Source organism: Watersipora subatra, chromosome 7 (genome assembly GCF_963576615.1).
Source record: "Watersipora subatra chromosome 7, tzWatSuba1.1, whole genome shotgun sequence".
Classification (NCBI taxonomy): Eukaryota; Metazoa; Bryozoa; class Gymnolaemata; order Cheilostomatida; family Watersiporidae; genus Watersipora; species Watersipora subatra.
The window spans coordinates 51,830,521-51,849,747 of record NC_088714.1 but is presented as its reverse complement, the minus strand read 5'-3'; the positions used below and the strand labels follow the sequence as shown (position 1 = coordinate 51,849,747).

The 19,227-nt window shown below is 35.8% G+C and overlaps 2 protein-coding genes across 3 annotated transcripts in view; one reads left to right on the top strand and one right to left on the bottom strand.

Annotated features, from left to right (window-relative positions):
* The first annotated feature begins 1,296 nt into the window (after positions 1–1,296).
* The window catches only part of LOC137401209 (BTB/POZ domain-containing protein 9-like), a 28,695-nt gene continuing 10,764 nt past the window's right edge, over positions 1,297–19,227 (top strand). The window contains exons 1-8 of one of the 2 annotated variants that reach the window (XM_068087608.1): positions 1,297–1,433; positions 1,729–1,856; positions 2,358–2,463; positions 5,408–5,543; positions 6,742–6,972; positions 7,758–7,898; positions 10,341–10,458; positions 13,520–13,748. In XM_068087608.1, the coding sequence (XP_067943709.1) occupies positions 1,778–1,856; positions 2,358–2,463; positions 5,408–5,543; positions 6,742–6,972; positions 7,758–7,898; positions 10,341–10,458; positions 13,520–13,748 (1,040 nt within the window). In that variant the 5' untranslated portion in view covers positions 1,297–1,433; positions 1,729–1,777. The remainder of the gene's footprint in view (positions 1,434–1,728; positions 1,857–2,357; positions 2,464–5,407; positions 5,544–6,741; positions 6,973–7,757; positions 7,899–10,340; positions 10,459–13,519; positions 13,749–19,227) is intronic. The other variant, XM_068087609.1, reaches the window with a different exon arrangement.
* Positions 14,732–18,759, bottom strand: LOC137399644 (uncharacterized). The gene is made up of 4 exons (XM_068085832.1): positions 18,639–18,759; positions 15,692–16,778; positions 15,473–15,580; positions 14,732–15,358 (listed from the first exon to the last, which is right to left on the bottom strand). The coding sequence occupies exons 1-4, from the start codon at positions 18,757–18,759 to the stop codon at positions 14,833–14,835; spliced, it is 1,842 nt and encodes a 613-aa protein (XP_067941933.1). The 3' UTR covers positions 14,732–14,832.

Here is a 19,227-nt window from a genome sequence, read left to right as displayed (position 1 = left end):
CATATGTAATCTCAATGGGCAAACATGTGCAATCATCAATAGAAAGTTATTAAATTGTACACAGCCTTTAAATATCATGAAAGTACTTGAGCTGACAATGATTAACTTAACGATAAAATTCTATGGAGAGTGAAAAATGTCAGTGCTATGTATGGAAACTTGAAGACTAGGCTTGAGGGTAGCAACCAAGTTTCCATCAAAATGAAATGATAGATAGATCAATCTACAGTGTGGAAGACTGCAGAAATCTACAGACTGCAAGCACATTTGATGAGATATGTGTGATCAACCATGAGTATTTTGTGTAGGTATAAGGTGCTGGGGTATCGAAAAGAGCAAAGATACTACCACTTAACATCATCGGGCATGTTGAGAGGATGCATCATTGGGGTCTGCCAAAAGAACTTTTGTAGGCCTGCTTTTGTTTGAAAAGAGGAAAGCTCAATCAGGGAAGGTCAAGATTGAGATATAAAGATACTGTTAATAGGAATAGGAAGAAAGTGGGAATGGCTATCAATGAATGTCAAAAGGTAAAACTTAAAACAGAATAGAGATGTTTATTTAGATCAAAATACAAATAGTCATTGTCAGGATGATGAGGAGAGAAGGAAGAGAAAGAAAAAAGATGGTTTGATTTGGGTTGATTTGCCCAGGGTTGATACTTCCTCTCTCAAAGGCCCATTTGGTTCAGCCCAAAATCACGTTTTATGGGGTGTTTTCAAACCATGGAGCACTGTCAGTGAATTTGCTACTTTAGAGGGTTTTTCCACAGCCAAGCCAGTGAAAGGGCCCGTGATTCTCATAGCTAAATAAAATTTACTAAGTCTTGCTGAACAATTTCTTTCATTGATTGGCCTGATTAGGTGTTCCCCTAGATACATAGGGGATACATATGCTATAGGCCTAGTGGAAATTATTTTTATAGCTACTAAATCACATTGGATGTTTAGCGGGGCGTGGGTCCTGGGCGCCCCCTAGGGAACTCCCAGTGTTTAGGGGGTGTATTCCAAATTGACCAACCAGATGATTGGGGGTACAATATTCAAGTCTGGGCCTAGCCAGGTGGGTCTTTCTTTCTTTCAGAGTATCAACTATCAACCCTTGGCTCGGGAGTATGCTTATTCAAACCTGAGATAATCGTCCAATCAGCATGGCGATGCGCAAAGATTTCTAATTTAGAGTTGCCCTAACAATGTTTTTATGCGAGAGCCGACAACTACAAACATTAAGTTTAATCGCGATACCACAACGAACCCACTTCTTTACGACTATTGGTAATGACAACGACTACTATGATATGGGTAACATGGAGGTTGCTTCTGCTTGACTAATGTTGCTCGGTCTCATACAGGCGCCAACTTACTTCACAACCTTATAGTTTTTATTCATCAATTATTAAGATTTATGTATCTTAATTAATTGCTTGTTGCAAGGTATGTTTTATGTATTTACGATTTGATTTATTTTATAGCTGCAATGGCGCGCAAGTAAACTCGTAGCGTTCGACATGAATGTTATTGAGCATGAATTTACAGATTTGTGAATTACATTATATTTATTTCAGGAAGCTTATATATTCGATGAAGGCAGGAATTTTAAAATATATGTGTAATAAGAATCAGTTGCTCTAAGATATCGGGCACGCAATGACGTGTAGGCCGCTGACTTCGCCTCAATTTGATAGTGCGAACTGTTTCAAGCTTTAGAATTATCATTTTATATTTTCAGAAATACTTAAATCTTTGTCTTTTTGATATCGTTGAGAGATTGTCTAGGAATGTGTGACCACCGACAGATGGCGTCAACCTACTCTCTAGGAGAGATTGACCATGTTCAAGCTCTTTCAGATGACATAGGTATTGTACTTCGCTAATATCGAAGCTTTTTGTTTTTATAAAAATTTTGTTTGCGTAAAAGTTACACTATGAAATCATTATTTCTCATTCCAAGTTTAACATTTCATTATTGTATCTGCTTAGCTGTAGGTGTGTTAGTAGTCCACTCAAATCACGTACGCATTTACAACCTGGACAACGCATTCACAACATGGACAAAAAGGCTGTAGGTTAGCATGCTCAGTTTGCAGTCGACAAATTTAGGGCCAGAGCCGTACCATATGTTATTTATGACTTGCTACAATAGTAGTTCACCATGTTTAAAGTGCGGTGAGCAGACCTTCCTCCAGCTTAATTAGTTAGCACTAGGACGTGAAAGCGATGCTACTTATAATATAACATTAGTATGCTTTGAAGTGTTTATCAGCAATATTTAGTGTGCTAAATTTATTAAATACAGCTACAATTTTTAAAATGCATAGTTGTTGGGAGAAGCACTGCAGTAACCTTTCATTTTCGCAGGAAACTTATATCAGAATGAGGATTGTTCAGATATCGTTCTCGTAGTTGGAAATGAAACATTTGCCGCTCATAAAGTCATCCTTGCTTCTCGGTGTGAATATTTCAGGTGAGTTTTTAGCAAACTTCAAGTTTAGCTCCATATCTGTTTTGGTGCTGGGACTAGCCAATTTGTTATATGAACTAATCTAGTGGACATTGCAAGAAGTGCAACTCGCAATCCGGATAAAGCCGAATTATAGTCTACAGGAATAATCGGCTAGTATCAAAGGTAGCCTTTTTGAATTATAAAATATATTACAATGACTTATCATTTTAATCTATGTTTTAGCCTATATAATGAAGCATTATATTAAATCCAATTTGACTGGTTTGAAAAGTTTGCGTGCTATCACCACTACCTTTGTTTTACTTTGTGATATATATGATGTTCCAATGTTAAAGATGGATTATAACTTACACAGAATTGTAGTAGATTTTATCAGAAAGTATCAGTATTTTTTCATCATTTATGATTGTTCGGGATACCTTCGAGGTGATTTGACTGCTGGAATGTTTCAAGATGAAATTTACCAAAACTTGACTGCAGCTAAAATGCCCAGAAAAAATACTCGCCAAAATGACGACTAGTCGTTATCGTTGCGATAGTTGATATCGTCTATAGCATTCAAGTTGTAGTGTTACGCTTCACTATTCTCTCGATCTCTCTGCAAATATAGTCATCATAATCGCACTTCGCTTGATCTGAGCTTTCTAACCATGGTCAAGTTATTATTGTCATCAACCGATTGGGATTGTATTCTTGAAACATCTTGGCGGTAACATCACCTCAAACATCAAAAATACTTAAAAATGACAGAAAAATACCAATGCGCTCTAATAAAATCAACTAAAATTTTGTGTAAGCTCATCTATAAGACCAACCCGGGAATCCAAGTTTTATTACAAATTTCCTGCTGTACGACTGCTAATCCTCACAACATCTCGTAACCTGAAGATGAACTAATTGTTGCTGCTCTAAGTGTTTGTTTAATATAAGCTGGTCTAGTTACAGTATATTAATCCTACTAAATAATATATCAAAATCTAGAATCAAACAAAATGCCGTGTATTCTTATGGTAATATTTGCTTTAACTAATGGTGGTTTTGACATACAAAAAGATTCAAATCGTTCAACTTAATAATCATTATACTGTTATGTAATATCATTCTGTTATGTAATATCATTATACTGTTATGTAATATCATTATACTGTTATGTAATATCATTATACTATTGTGTAATATCATTATACTGTTATGTAATATCATTAAACTGTTATCCACTATCATTATACTGTTATCTAATATCATTATGCTGTTATGTAATATCATTAAACTGTTATCTACTATCATTATACTGTTATCTAATATCATTATGCTGTTATGTAATATCATTATACTGTTATCTAATATCATTATATTGTTATTTAATATTGTTATACTGTTATCTACTATCATTACACTGTTATCTACTATCATTATACTGTTATCTAATATCATCATACTGTTATCTACTATCATTATACTGTTATCTAATATCATTATATTGTTATTTAATATTGTTACACTGTTATCTACTATCATCATACTGTTATCTACTATCATTATGCTGTTATCTACTATCATTATACTGTTATCTAATATCATTATGCTGTTATCTAATATCATTATACTGTTATCTAATATCATTATATTGTTATTTAATATTGTTATACTGTTATCTACTATCATTACACTGTTATCTACTATCATTATACTGTTATCTACTATCATTATACTGTTATCTAATATCATTATATTGTTATTTAATATTGTTATACTGTTATCTAATATCATACTGTTATCTACTATCATTATACTGTTATCTAATATCATTACACTGTTATCTACTATCATCATACTGTTATCTACTATCATTATGCTGTTATCTACTATCATTATACTGTTATCTAATATCATTATGCTGTTATCTAATATCATTATACTGTTGTTATATTAACCAACTTGTTTAAGGGAGGGTATAATATTACCTGCTGATCATGTGTCGGATATGGCTATTATGCACGACACAGTTAACTTTATAAATTACTACAGGTGTATGTACTGTATATACTTTATAATGTACTAATCTACTTATGATTGTTTTCGTATGTGCCCTCATCATCATAATATACCTCTTTACATTGTATGTTTGAAGTAGTTAATCCTGAAGGGCTCCTTCATTACATCGATTTTTTTTTTCTACACCTGATAATAATTGGTCTTATCTGCCGCTATAATCTCCTGGTAGTAGTCTCACCTGCTGCTATAATCTCCTGGTAGCAGTCTCACCTGCTGCTATATTCTCCTGGTAGTAGCTTTACCTGCTGCTATAATCTGGTAGCAGTCTCACCTGCTGCTATAATCTCCTGGTAGTAGCTTTACCTGCTGCTATAATCTGGTAGCAGTCTCACCTGCTGCGATAATCACCTGGTAGTAGTCTAAATTTGCTTGCTATAATCTTTTGGTAGTGTAACTCGTGTATTCAGTTAGCTGTCTTATTGTGATATTCAACTGCTAGTTTTACTTCCTTTAGTATTTTGTTAGTAGTTTTACTTTTTGTTATATTTTTGGCTATTCTACTTCCTGTTATATTCAGATAGTATTCCTTGCAGTTTTACTGCAGACGTGGTGTTCTTGTAAAGCATTATTCATCATTTCTACCTTGCTGGCATCGCGGCAGTTCAACTTGATAGTGTGCAAATTTATAGCTAGCCCTTTCTCTAAGCCCTTTCTCCGAGTATTTTCTCTGAGCGCTTGCTCCGAACCCTTTTTCTGAGCCCTCTCTTTGAGCTTGTGATTATAAGTGAGAAAGGTTTGAAGCTATCCAGATGCCATAATTTTGCAAACGGTCATAAATATTTTCTACAAGTAAAATAAGCTTTCTATGTAGTTTCTATTTTAGCTATGTAGTATTTTTTGCTATGTAGTTTCTATCTAGTTTCTATGTATAGCCAGAATTATATTTTAGAGCTCTTTTGTTCGGGGGTATGAGTGAGTCCCTGCCTGGTGTAAGAACCATTGAGTTGAAAGATGAGAAACCTTTGCCATTCTCTATTCTCCTCTCCTACATATACACAGGAAGGGTGCGGCTCTCGTCTCTCCAGGTTGGTTCATTTTACTGTTTAAGCCTGTCTCCGTACAACTTACTGCATGGACAAGCAACATTATTAAGATGTTGTTATCAACATTTACCGGTAATGTCATTTTGCTTGGCTACTTAATATAAGGAAAACCTCTCATCACATCTTTCCACTCGCACTGGCACAAATACGCTGTTGCCATGGTGATATCTTTCACTAATCAGTTGCCTGCGCATTATATCCTATAAACATTCGCGTAATTCCTCAATCTGGGGAAAAATATTGTTCCTTCTTTGAAGCCTTTAACCTTCATCATAACTGATGAGGGGGGGTTCTGATGGGGGGAACCCCCCTCCATCATAACTGATGAGGGAGGTTCTGTTTTAAATCACTTCAGATATGACTTTAGTTACATTTCATGGTTTTCCTGCTTTTTAGAAAGCCTCTCACTTTGTTAGTTGTATGAAAGATGATTTGAATAGATGCAGCGGTACTGCTCGTCAGCAACTGAGACAATTTGCCGGATATGACCATCTAATCAACTGTTGTTCTCTTTCTGTGTTACTGCACTGAGTGTTGCTCACACAGGAGAGGACGGGCAGACAGCAAGATGTCATCACCTCTATATAAGAATTTATTGACATTTGGCTCAAAATTTGAGCAAGTGTTAGTCTAGACTGATGAGGCGATCTTCAAAATACCACGTCAAAAATGTTTCAAAGTATTCAGTTTTGTAAATAAAAATAGAAAAGCTATGGAAACTTAAAAAAATAAATAACTTATAAATTAAGTTAATTTAAAGTAGGTCTATTTTAAGTAAGTTGGAGTAAGTTATGCTAGATATTTCTATCATTCGCTTTGACAAGGAACCTGTTACAGGATACGTTTGTGTTATTGCCATAACAATTATTTGAAGTATTCATAATTGTTTATTGGGCAATGTGGTCTTATAAGAATATTTGTTCCATTATACAAATGTTTCATACAGAGGTTTCAACATACAAACCAAACAGACGTGAAGGGTTAATTACATATATCAAGATTTGACTGTATTAACACTATGGTTGGTTACGATACGCTTCTGCACGTATATGAGTAGTTGAAGCTTTCTCATTCAGTTCATTCTAAAATAATTTGGTTTTAATTATTTTAGAATGAACTTATCAGTGGTTTTGTTTTCACACTGAAATTGCCTCTATATTCTCGAGATCAATATGACTAGGTGACTGCCCAGCTGGACCTCCTAGGTATGGCCAACAAGTACGGTTTTCAAACACTCGAGGCATCGATATCTGATCACTTGAAGACGTCATTGACGAAAGAGAATGTGTGTAACATCTATGACATGGCAAGCATCTATAACTTGGACAAGCTAAGTCACCAGTGTCTTCTCTACATGGACCGGTATGCTGGTGACATTCTCAAATCACCTGGCTTTCTCGAAATGAGCAAGGTAGGCAGGGATTAGAGGTCAATGCATTACCAATCTTATTATCAGAAGGTGGCAGACATTATAGAGGTCAAGGCATTTCTCTGCTTCTACTCAGATTAGTGGGTCTGATTTGACGTTCTTTTGATGTTCTTTAGCATGCTCCAGTGTGTGTGTGGCAAATCTCTTTACCTTATGCATTTACACTTCCACTGTCGCGCGTTTGATAGGTGTACACTTGCTGACACATAGGCCTACATGTTGCATGTGCACCTATTAATATGTACAGGCTGTGTACAATTTTTGTGTCACAGTTGGTATGTGTACACTTTCTTTAGCAAAAATGTGTTTCATGTTTACTGATTAGATTATTCAGGATTAGTGTAAGTTTGCTATATCACACGTAGAATGTGTATAATTTCTATAGCATATTCATTGCACGCGCGTTCATTGGATTGTACAAGTTGGTTGTTCAATTTCTGTGTCACACTCGGTGTGCGTACACTTTTTGTAGCATACTTGTTGCGTATGCAGTCATTTTATACAGTAGAGGCGGAGTGTTCACTCCCTATATTACCCTTGGTAATTGTACTCTCTATTTACTATGCTTGTTGATTGTACACTTCATGTATCTTTCGGTTTGAGTATACACTTCGTGTATTATGCACATTGAATGATATCTTAATTGCGATACATGCACGTGTCACACGTGCTAAGAACATGCCTTTCTGTAGCAAATTTTCTGTTTAATTCCTTTGTATCATCCATGCAAGGTGTAAACTACGCGCTTATTGAGTGGATTTTTGTAGAATTCTGTGGTGGAGGTTTTCAAAAGAAGTTCATTCTGCGTTGATGAGATAAAGATATTTGAAGCAGCCCGTGATTGGTTCGCTAAGAACAATGGTGACCCAAACAGTGGTGATGTCATCAGACAAGTCAGGTTCTCTCTGGTCAGTCTTAAAGCGTACATCAGTCTTACTGTACACTAACTAGTCACGTACACTTATTCATGTGATTACTAACTTGCCCAGACTGGATACACTGCTTCCTTTCAATGATCTCAAGTATTTTGTGTTATTTAAACCTGTAATGGTAAATCAATATTTAAACCTATCAGGATAAATCAATAATCAACTCTAACGAAAAGTATTCAGCAAGAATATGAGTATTTGCAGTATTGTGGACGTGCACAGTTAACCCATTCTCATATTTTTTTGTATCTTAAAACCGGTTTACATGTATGTTGGAGTAAATGTTCTTATAATAATACATGGCCTTGAAGCAATGTAGAACCAGACTGTGTGAAGGTGAAATGTGTACGTATGTACTGATTTTCTAAACTCTCTTGTTTTTAAAAACTTCGCATGTCGTATGTCAGAAATTAGTTCCCCCGTTGAGACAAATCTTTGTTGAACTTTTATGTCATGTTTAATGATTTGTGTGTAGAGATTATCCTAAACTGAGGTTTGCCTGTCTAGCTGAAACTGGTCTGGATATTCACAAACAAACATATTTTGTTGAAAAACTGCTGAACTGTCTGTTTTCTAGCTTGAGTTCCCACACTAGTACTCATGAAGCAGTCTCAGAGTGTTGAACACGATTATACTGAGCAGCTTAAACAGTAGATCTTTAGAGTTGATGAAAAGTATCCGTGTGTTTTACGACTATGTATGCTTGGAATGGTTGGTAACCTGTTTGCTGTATAAACATCTGCCCGAAGCTTTTGTGCAATTGCAACTGGTTTTACAATTTAACATTCTGTGCTAATAAAGTACTTAGACGATGTGTATTAATTTTGCTACAGACCAGCTTTAAAGCATGTTTTATTATTAGGGTTGCTACGAAGAAATTAGAGTTTCCGTTTTTTTAAAATCACCAAACAATTTGATATTGCAAGTAGGCGATTCGCGATATATCATGATATTATTATTATGTAAAAAAGAATTGCAAATTTTGTTAATATTTATTGTTATATTTCAACTTGAAAAGAAATTGTTTTATGTTTGGGATAGTTAGAAACATCTATTTCATGGATGTCTGTTGGCATGCAAGGTCATGGAATGAGGTTATTCTAAGACTAGACCGTCCGTGTGTTTTAGTTCCAGTATCACTCACACTGAACATCATCAGGTGTGAGATAAATTGTCATTACACTATTATATCCTTCACCAAATTGGCAATATCTTTTTAAATGGTTACGATTTTCATATCATCTACCTTCAAATGGCCACCAAACAATTAAGTTGCGATTTCGCGAAGTTCTATAAAATACACTGTTCACTAGTTTGTCAACAATAGGTATGTAGATAAATATTCAGTGCTCTGTTTGACTATATAGTTAAATATCAATTTAGGATAATCACTAAACACAAATTTGTAGACATAAAAGTTGGACAAAGCTTTGTCTCAACATGTGAAGTGATTTCTTAATTTTTGGCACACGACACGCGGAATCTTCTCAAAGTTTGTAAGTTTAACAATTAAAATAGGTAAAATCAAAACAGGTTTGTAAATATCCAGCACTCAGCATTGGTATGCGATCAAATCTTGACTCATGATCATCATCTATACACAAAAATTTTTCTATGTATAAGATAAGCTAATTCGCAAATGTTTGCCCGAACATTTGAAGCAATTCTCAACATATGGTGTCAAAAACTTATCGAAGTAATGCAATTTCAAGAGCGCAAGAGAAGAGATGGTAGAAATAAAAAACAGCAAAAAATATGTAATTTAGGTGAAGGCTGCATATGAGTTCACCAGCTATAACTCATAGATATATTACTATTTTTCTTCCTATACAAGCTCTTAACACAGTCTGTCATACATTTTTCACGCAGCAGTTGTTGCTAACTCACTCTCAACTAAGCTCCCTGTCCATAACCCCTTCAATATTATGGATGTATGTAGACTGCTAGAAAATCCTAGGCCAGTTTTTCAACCTGTTTATGTAGTTCTCATGATCCCACATTTCATGTGGCTATTGCTGCCTTGGCAGCATTTCTCTGTGAAGCATTCTCTTCTGCTGCACCGATGGTTTAGAGAAAATCCTTGTGTAGTTTAAATGGTGTACGCATGATTATTAACGGAATATACTTTGAGCAATCCTGTGTACTAGCTTTGATAATACAAGATATCTTCAACGATTTATGGTTTTCATTTTAAATTTATTTGGCTCAAAGCTTTGTATTATAAAATGTTTCTTTAATACGTGATAAACAGCATTAGGAGTTGTGGTACGCGCTTATTCTACTGAGGGTAGGCAATTGCTAATAATTAATGTGCATTAACAGAATGCTAGGATTGTTCATAAAGCATGGTGAATCTCATGTTAGCAGCCTTCATCTAACCACCGCGGTGGTTCAGTTGAAACTGTGTGTCGTTAAATGCAGATTCGAAGAGATGATTTACTGCGTAAGGTGCGACCTTCTGGTCTAGTCGACCCAGATGAGGTTCTTGACGCCATAGATCGGCAGGATAACAGCAAGAACGCTGACCTCAACTATAGAGGTATGTTATGTTTGATGTGTTATGAAGTGCTTTTAGAAGTACATCTTTGTAGTATCCTGCATTATTTACGTTGTTAATCAATGTCTTTGTCTGATTTAAGGAGACAGTACACCTCAATGTCGATTCAAATCAATTGTTTTACTCTTTTCTACACGAGGGCTATGCTGCAAAGACAAATTGTATATGTCCAAAATAAAGTAAAATATACAAATGTATTCTTCTATATATATAAATCTCCAAGTTTATCTGTGTGTGTATTTGTGTACTTCGATGTCCAGTTATAGCTATTAAAATCTTGGAATGAAAAGCTTGCTGCATGCTGGATTTGAAATCATAGTGATTGCAACCGTAAGTTTCAAACCACGTGTTTAACCACTGAGCTATATAGTCCTTAGCATACTATTGCTCATATCATATACTGTATACCCTTATTTCGATTGCACACACTAAATGACGTATTAATTGGAACTCTGAAAAACTATGCTTTTTCGTGTACTTCTATTTCCGGTTTTTCGCAAGTTTCAACTGCTAAATCGGTAAAGGTTAATACTTTTCACGTGGACAATGGTATTATCTCTGTAGGAAGAGCCTAGACATTCTCTTTCTGTTTGGTCAAACAAAGACAGTACGATATCTCATTTTTACATTTGTACCAGTATCGAGAGATACCAGTATCATCTTATTTACAGTTTTGATGGAAAGCTTCTGCTGGAACAGTAACCTTTTTTATACCCACACACCTCTATGCACGGATTGTTATTATTAATTCAACATATTCAGAATTTTTATTGTTTTCTCAGTTCATATTAATTATATCATTACCAAATCATCTTTTATTGTAATCGTAGCAAAACCGATTTAATTTAGCCATTACTTGCTAATTATTTTACATTTAAACACTTTTAGTTGTTTTGTTTCTTAATTTATTTGACCTGCACAAAACATTTTTTCCATGATATGAAGTTTAAAAGTTACAATGGTAACTGTTGTTATATGTTAAATAAAAAAAAACTTTCTGTGCAAATATTTTTATAACCCGGGCAACGCCGGACATTCATCAAGTGTTATAATGAGAGCGCCGTCTGTTTGTACATCTGTCTGTCCGAAGCCAGGGTAAAAGGTTAAAATAAAACAGCTTTCAGTTAGACTGCAACTCGTGACATTCAGATTGACTGACACTCTAGCACCAGCCGGCCGCCTCTTGTATTTTTGAATAATTATGCAGCTACTTATCTGCGTTTTATCGGCACACCTGACAATCTCTCACGGGACACCAGACTACCATGGTGATAGTAGATATATATATATATATATATATATATATATATATATAACAGAGATACTTCTATAAGTCGTTTTGTCTCCCAAGTGTAACAAGAGAAAAAATGATACTGTTAGGGTAATTATGAGATTCTCGTAATTCAAATCGAATTCTATAGCTTGGGCTGACTTGACTCTTAGACTATGGAAGTTTTACATAATATGAAGCAACAACTTTACAAAAATTCTTTACATTATGTAAAATTTACGTTAAAGGAGGTTTACCGTAAAACCTCTAATTGAACGCCACCTCTATTTGAACGCCACCTCTATTTGAACGCCACCTCCATTTGACCGCCACCTCCATTTGCCCGCCACTTTGACAATCTTTGATCTTTACGAACCCATAATATCAAATGATCAGTAGAAAAGTGTCACAAAATTTTATTAATAATGAATAGTTTACATCAATAACAATTAATTCTCTTGTTGTCCATTTCCAAGGTTTTTCGTTTTTTTGTTGTTGAAACTTTGAAAGCAATAATGTAGAGATAGTTAATAACTGTATCAGGCTAATAGTAGTTCCTTGTTTAAAGCGGTTTTGATACTTCGAAGTACATGTATGTGAAAAAACGGTTTACATTTACGATAGTATATGAACGACTAGTTTTAGTCTAAAAGTTGTGCTTAACTCCCATGCGGCTAAAAGTTTATCATTACATGTATTTGTATGAAATGCAATGTCTAAAAGTTTTGCTCTGCTAACAAAATTGTTTCAACCCTTATATCGACTAGTTCATCTGTGTAGAAGATTTGAGGTCAGACGAAATTGTGGAAGGTATTGAACAACCAGAAGATGTTCGTTCCATTCAAAGCAACAATCAGAATGCAACTGGCCGATCAAACGATGCAAATATTTTTGTTTCAAAAACATTTATTTTTGTTTCTGCATGTAATATAAGTGTGGTTCGTTTATGTCACTTGTTCTTGAAGAAATGTTTGTAGCATTTGATAGATCATTAATATACAACTTATAAATTTACAGATTTATAAAATATTATTTGATAGCATCATTGCAGTAATCTGATCTTACAATGATCAACGCGCGTAACTCCTCTTCTGTTGTACATAAAAAGCTAGTTTTGGATGCAAATTGTAGCAAACATATGGATGAGTGCAATGAGCTTTTATGCAACATCGTTAAATATACATATAAAATAAAAATATGTCTTCAAATTTAGAATGAAATAAAAATTGAAAGCTCCAACAATTTTCAAAGCGGGACACAGGCTATAATATAATCGCAGGTTAATTACAAGCAATACATGTAGTTATCAACTGGTAGAGATAATTTTCGGCTTTTCAATGCATGTTTATTAAGATATCTATGACAAGTTGGAGGTAAGTTATCAGATGTATTGCATCCAAAAGGGTTAATGTTGCTCCACTAGAAAGAAAGGGCAAAATATAGCCGACATTAGCTTCTCCCATAAAAAAGGCTACATTTATCTTCCCAAAATTCTGACAAGCCATTTAAAAAATACAATGAGTCTCTATTTGACCACCACTATTATTATAGAGGAAGAGTTGAAAAATAAAGGGCCATGGCGTTCAAATAGAGGTTTTCCGGTAAATTCTTTACGCTATGTGGAATTTATTTTAAAGGAGGTTTATGTTATAAAAGCATCTACTGTATAAAAAAGTTTCATGTGTTATTGGTGAGGGAGACAAATACAAAGTAATTTAACAGTACAAATAATCATCATTTCTTTAAAGTTGGCGTGACGTTTTTATTTTAAAGGCATGCTCATACCGATGGAGAACATAGCTACAAGCAAGTATGGAGCCACTGTAATTAAAGGAGAGATGCGAACTGCTCTGCTAGATGGAGACAACTCCAACTATGACCTTGACAGAGGCTTTACTAGGCATGGAATAGATGATGATGATTGCGATGGAATAGTAGTGGAGCTAGCAAGACCAGCCATTATCAACGCGATCAATATTCTCCTATGGGATAAAGATACAAGGTTGGGTCCTTTCTAGTTTCATGCATCTGCTTAAGTTACGGCTCAATGTAGAATGCTTTATGATTGAAGGTAGGAAATCATTAGTAGGGAACACCATAGTCTGAAAAACTTAGCATAGTTGTCATAGTTACAACATCCTTGATATAGATTATGTAGCCTCTTATTTTCTCAGTTTTTACAGCAATAGAATGCTAGTGATGTTACTATAAAAATACAAAATTACTTTGTTATACTAACTGTTAAAGATAACTAAATAACTTTTAAGCATAGTTAAATAACTACAGTAGTTACTTTTTTATACAAAGTTATTTCTTATACTAACTGGAAAAGAAATGGCATTATAAAAAGATGGATGTTGTTGCTAGACTGATAGGAACTTCATGTCTTTGCTATAGCAACTGGCAGAACAAATAGTGTAAGATTTATCAAAACAGTAAGTAAATGCTAGAAATCGAAAGTAAATATAAATGCTATAGGAACTGTAATAGAGTTATACAAACAGGAGGTGAATATAAATATTATAGGAACTGGAATAGAGTTATACAAATAGGAAGTGAATGCTAATGCAACAGTCGTTATAAAGTGAAGAGCCTAGCGCTAAAAGTGCCTAAGTCACACAATGTCCAGTTCCATCAGCAGCTCATTAAAGATTTAAAGTTTATGGTAAATTATACTAATAGCTTTTTTGAAACATCTTTCACACCTTTCTTGACTACTGTGTTAACTTGACATTTGACATGAGTTACGAAGTTTTTTTAAAAACGGTAGGCGAGTAAGCAAAAAAATTAATTATGGACTTATGTACTTTTCACTCAAATTCCGGACTTGAGTACTTCTTGCACCGCGACATATCGCTGTGGCCTAATACAATCCGCTAAAATACTAGTATCCGACATAATACGAGACTGTGCAATATAATATATGATCAGAATATATAATGAGGTTATATTATGATAACATGATACATGACTGGAATATGAGACTAAAATATTGAGATAATTAATACTAAAAGGGGTGACCTGGAGAGTATAATGTGACTAAAATAATAAAACGAAACAATGTAATAAAGTAAAAGTTCTGCGCTCTACTCCCTATCATCATCTAGATCTGCAATGGCAGCACTGTATGGTTTAAGTTTGTCATAAAAAGTGACTCTGGCATCTAGATGTACGTGGGCGAGAAGCGCCTTCACATCGTTGTATTTAGCCTCTTTGATCGCGAGGAAGTTTCCTGGTGGGTAGGCCTGGCAAAGATTGGTAGGGTTAGTGAGATTCACCATCTTCATTCCTCTTTTCAAGATGGTAACTGGAGTGGTACAGTCAGCTGTCATGGCAGTTCGGCTTGTCACCGTCTTTCCAAGTTGGAATCGAACCCCCCGAAATGCCGCAATACCAGTTACTGCTTTTACAACGGGCTCATAAGCATCTTTATAGTTCATGACAGTTATAACTGGTGTGTCATCTGGTAGCATATCATCTGTCAACGAGTGTTCAACAAAGGCTATCCGGAATGGTTTCTGTTGGTCTGTCGTCTTTATTAAGTTGACCCACTCCGACGGTAAAGTCACACGGTCCTTTTTCTTTCTTCTTTTCTCGATGCGGCCAAAGTCTCTGTATAATAAACACCTCACGTTGGTAAACGCGTAAGATTACAAGATTGCAATATATTTTTTTTCGCAATAACGTGAACTTAGAATCACATAACCAGTAATAACATCTACTCACCGGTCACAAGGCATACGACTATGTCCTGGTAGAGGGTACTTTACTTCGATCTCCTTGAGTGTGCATCCAGCCTTGTTGACTAGGCCACAGAGATAGGCGTAGATGTATCTGAAAAAATAGAACACATGCATAAGCCTATCATTCTCATACTAGAAATATAACAGTACAACGCTTTAAAATGAGATATGTGTAACTAACACTGTCATGACGTATACTAACCTGTTCTTATTTTGCGAGAAGCAGTTGTCAGCAAAGATGGTCAGCTTAGTAATATTGTCCGGAAGCTTAGATATGTAATCGTCAAGGATTGAAATTACATCATTAGGGCCCTTCCCAGCATAATGTTCCGCATATAAGTACATGTAGGGCTGATCGGTAACCATGCTGTGTATACATAGGTTGTGTATCCATAGCTGCCGCTTGTAATATTCTTGGCCAATTCCAGTTAATGGGAGTGGTAAGTTCTTTTCATAGTCCATACATATCACATCTGTATTTCCAGCCAGTTTCGCTGCTTCCGAATCTTCTTTCATTTGGACATTGAAGACATCTGCCTTTCGAATGTGGAGCTCGTGTTGCGCCGTCAGCTCTCTAGCTTTCCCAGGCTCCCCACCCGCCTTGGCAGCTTTAATATCTGCGGTGAACTTTTCACATTTGTCACAAATATCACTGCGGGGATATCCGAATGCTATGTTAAACTCAAAGTTAAATATATCGTGGTACAGCCAGTATTTGACATCGTTACACTCTGGCGTATCTTGTATAAATAGCCGGTGCATTTCAGCAATGCTGAGTTTGGCATCAAGGTAGCTTTTATTCTCATTTTTTGAGCGACTATAATGACTCTCACGTGCTGGAAACTGCCTGATATGCGATCTTATCTTATCTCGAATATCTTCTGCAATCTTTGGATGGTTTCCATGATTGCCACGTCCATCTTTGATGTCTACTGCAAAGTCGAGAACCTTTTTCTTCAACCGTGACTCTTTGATGCCAAGTGTGCCACAAAAAGCTGACTTGCAGACATCTTCTGTACGTGTTGGTAATGTGATAGAGTACATGTAACTAGTGCGCTTTTTGGCGTCATCTTTGCGTGGTCTTCTTCTAATCTGGGCATCAGGTGTCACTGATATGCAGCCACGTAGATATATATTTTGTTTATTGTGATCTTGTAAAGCATTGAAGTCTTCAAGGATTTTAGACAGTTCAGCTGGCGAAAACTTAGTGTTACACTTGCAGCGACACTGCACCAGCACCTGGACTCTTTCAGCCACCGCTCTGCCTCCATAAGATACATGCTGCTTCCCTAGAACAGATATAAGAAATGTGACCCAGGCAGTCAGAATGTACAATCGTGCTAAAACCACATTTTTGAGTTATTTAAAGATTTAAATCCAGCAAATTCTGAGGATTTTAATGCATTTAAAATTTTCAAATCGGGTTATTTATGCCCAGGTTATGCAAGATTTAGTAGAGAAGGTCTTGTGATGAACTAAAACTGTTGTTTTGAGTTTAAGCAAGATAAAGTTGGTGATTCATGAACTGTAAATCATGGTATTTGTTTACGAATCAAAATGCCATAGCAACCAACCACTTAATCTCAACCTATATTGATGAAACCTGGCATTCTCTACAATAACACCCTGAAAAAGCTGATCGTTGCATTTTTATTCTAATTCGATTAACGGTTAACCTCCCAAAGGTCATGGTAAGATTAACAATACATGTGGCTAAAAGCTCACCGTCCTGGAGATATTCATTAAAAGGGTGTGCTACAAACTGGACACTTCTTATCAAGCTATATCGCTATGACTGCATATAATGACAGTCCAACAACTTAACAAAGAGTTGGAAGTGTATTCAGAATTGTCCACCTATAGGCCTACAGAAGGTCGTGGTAAGGTCAACAAAAAGTGACAACAGAGGGCATCAGGATGCGGAAATATCAACCCAACTCATCAAGTGACCATTCAATCTAGAGCTCTTTTTATGTAATTTAACACTCACACAGTGTATCACGAGTACAGTGCAGAGATTTATTGTAGAGTATTGGAGGGGTTTGTTTGTTATGCTAGTGGCAATTTGTCCCAACACAACCATATCCAATGTTTCCTTCGGTAATCCTTGATACACAGTTCTGATGAGGGTTAATTGTTCAGATGACATACATGTAAAACTAGCGCATAATTCCCTACATTTGCACCCACTTATTAGTTTGATGTCAACAGCTACAATGAGAATGTTATCAGCAGTGATAGGCTGATCGTTATTCTCTGTAATTTGAATTAATTAATTCGCATTATCGTTAGCAGCCACATATTGCGTAAGCAGCTGTATTTCTAAGGTTGCCCTATTATTACAATCCTCATCATCGCTTTCACTATGATCTGAGACAGCTGACTCAGATTCTAAGTAGAAATACTCATCTAGCATCAACTAGCTGTAATTTTTGCGATGGTTTTATTTTGTTCTAGCCTGAAGCATTAAAACAGGAAATAGCTACATACATGCGCGCACCCGCAGTTAGAGCCTATATTTATGATCTCGGGTTATGAAAAATTCCATAGCAACCACGGATAAGGGTATAGTTAAATGGCAATTCTGGCTTTATGAATGGTCAGACACAAAAATAAACAAGACCATCTGAAAGAGCAGGGTTGAATGCACTATAAACCACTGTTTACTAAAATAGTGACGGTGAGTCATATAATAGCGTAAAGCCCGCTTAGCGCGCTATTGTGAACAATGCGATTACCGCACGATTGTACATTCTGGCGGCCGGGGTCACAAATATTAATATAAACAGCATGAACTTGACACAAAAATCACAAAGCAGACACTGCACTCCACTAGATGCACTGACAGTTACAGTGACACGTGAAGCTGCAGGATTGATTGGAAAATTTATCCAGAATTATATAATGATATTAGTAGTAAATGTTTTATTCTAGGGCTCATTATCATAGCCTGCATATGTTCCATCCTTCTATTCACTAAGATAAAGCTGTAATGAATGATTGATGAACTAGAGTCAGCTTGTTTTCTTGCCCATGAGTGAATCATACTCACACTCACAGTCACATCACACTGACAAGGCAGATTGCTAGTTTCAAAAAGGTTGGTAAAAGCTTTGAAATAGCCATTGGCTGTATTGTTATCAAATTACCTGCAGTCTTGGCTGTTTTTATTTCATTTCTCTTCCACTTGCTTGGGGTATATCGTCTCTTCTTAGCTGAATTTGGCTGCTCATTCTCTCTATTCTCATTTATATCAACATTGTCAGCCATATTGAGAATCAACAATGAGTCACATGACTTCAACAATACACAAGATTGGCCAACTATGGACTTATGAACTTATAGCATACAATCCTTGGACTTAAGTACTTTTAACTAGGAGTGGGATGCAGCCCTCATAATCTCACTGCTTTAAACAGGGACTTATGGACATTTTTCATACAAAACAAGTGAGGACTATGTTGATTACACCCAGAAGAATTTACAAGAGATGACAACTCAAATTTTTTGAATTTGTGACTTAAGCACTTTTAGCACTAGCCTCTTCAATTGTCGAACTAGCAGGATGCCTGTTTGTCTGCTGGTTGTATAGTAACCCATTAAAGACTGCCCAAACTAGGTGTCTACACGCAGAGTGCATAATTTTACTTTATTGTTTATGGCTGTGTTAACAGTACTACTAGTTACTAATAGGTTGAGGAAGGGAGGACAATAAAAGGAGCCATACAACTCCCTGAT

Bases quoted from the DNA above. Each gene is read 5' to 3' on its own strand.
- LOC137399644 (XM_068085832.1), bottom strand. From the start codon at position 18,759: ATGGCTGACAATGTTGATATAAATGAGAATAGAGAGAATGAGCAGCCA. The intron at 16,779-18,638 runs GTAATTTGATAA...TATCTGTTCTAG, and splicing joins AAAAACAGCCAAGACTGCAG to GGAAGCAGCATGTATCTTAT. The intron at 15,359-15,472 runs GTGAGTAGATGT...TTTATTATACAG, and splicing joins AGTCGTATGCCTTGTGACCG to AGACTTTGGCCGCATCGAGA.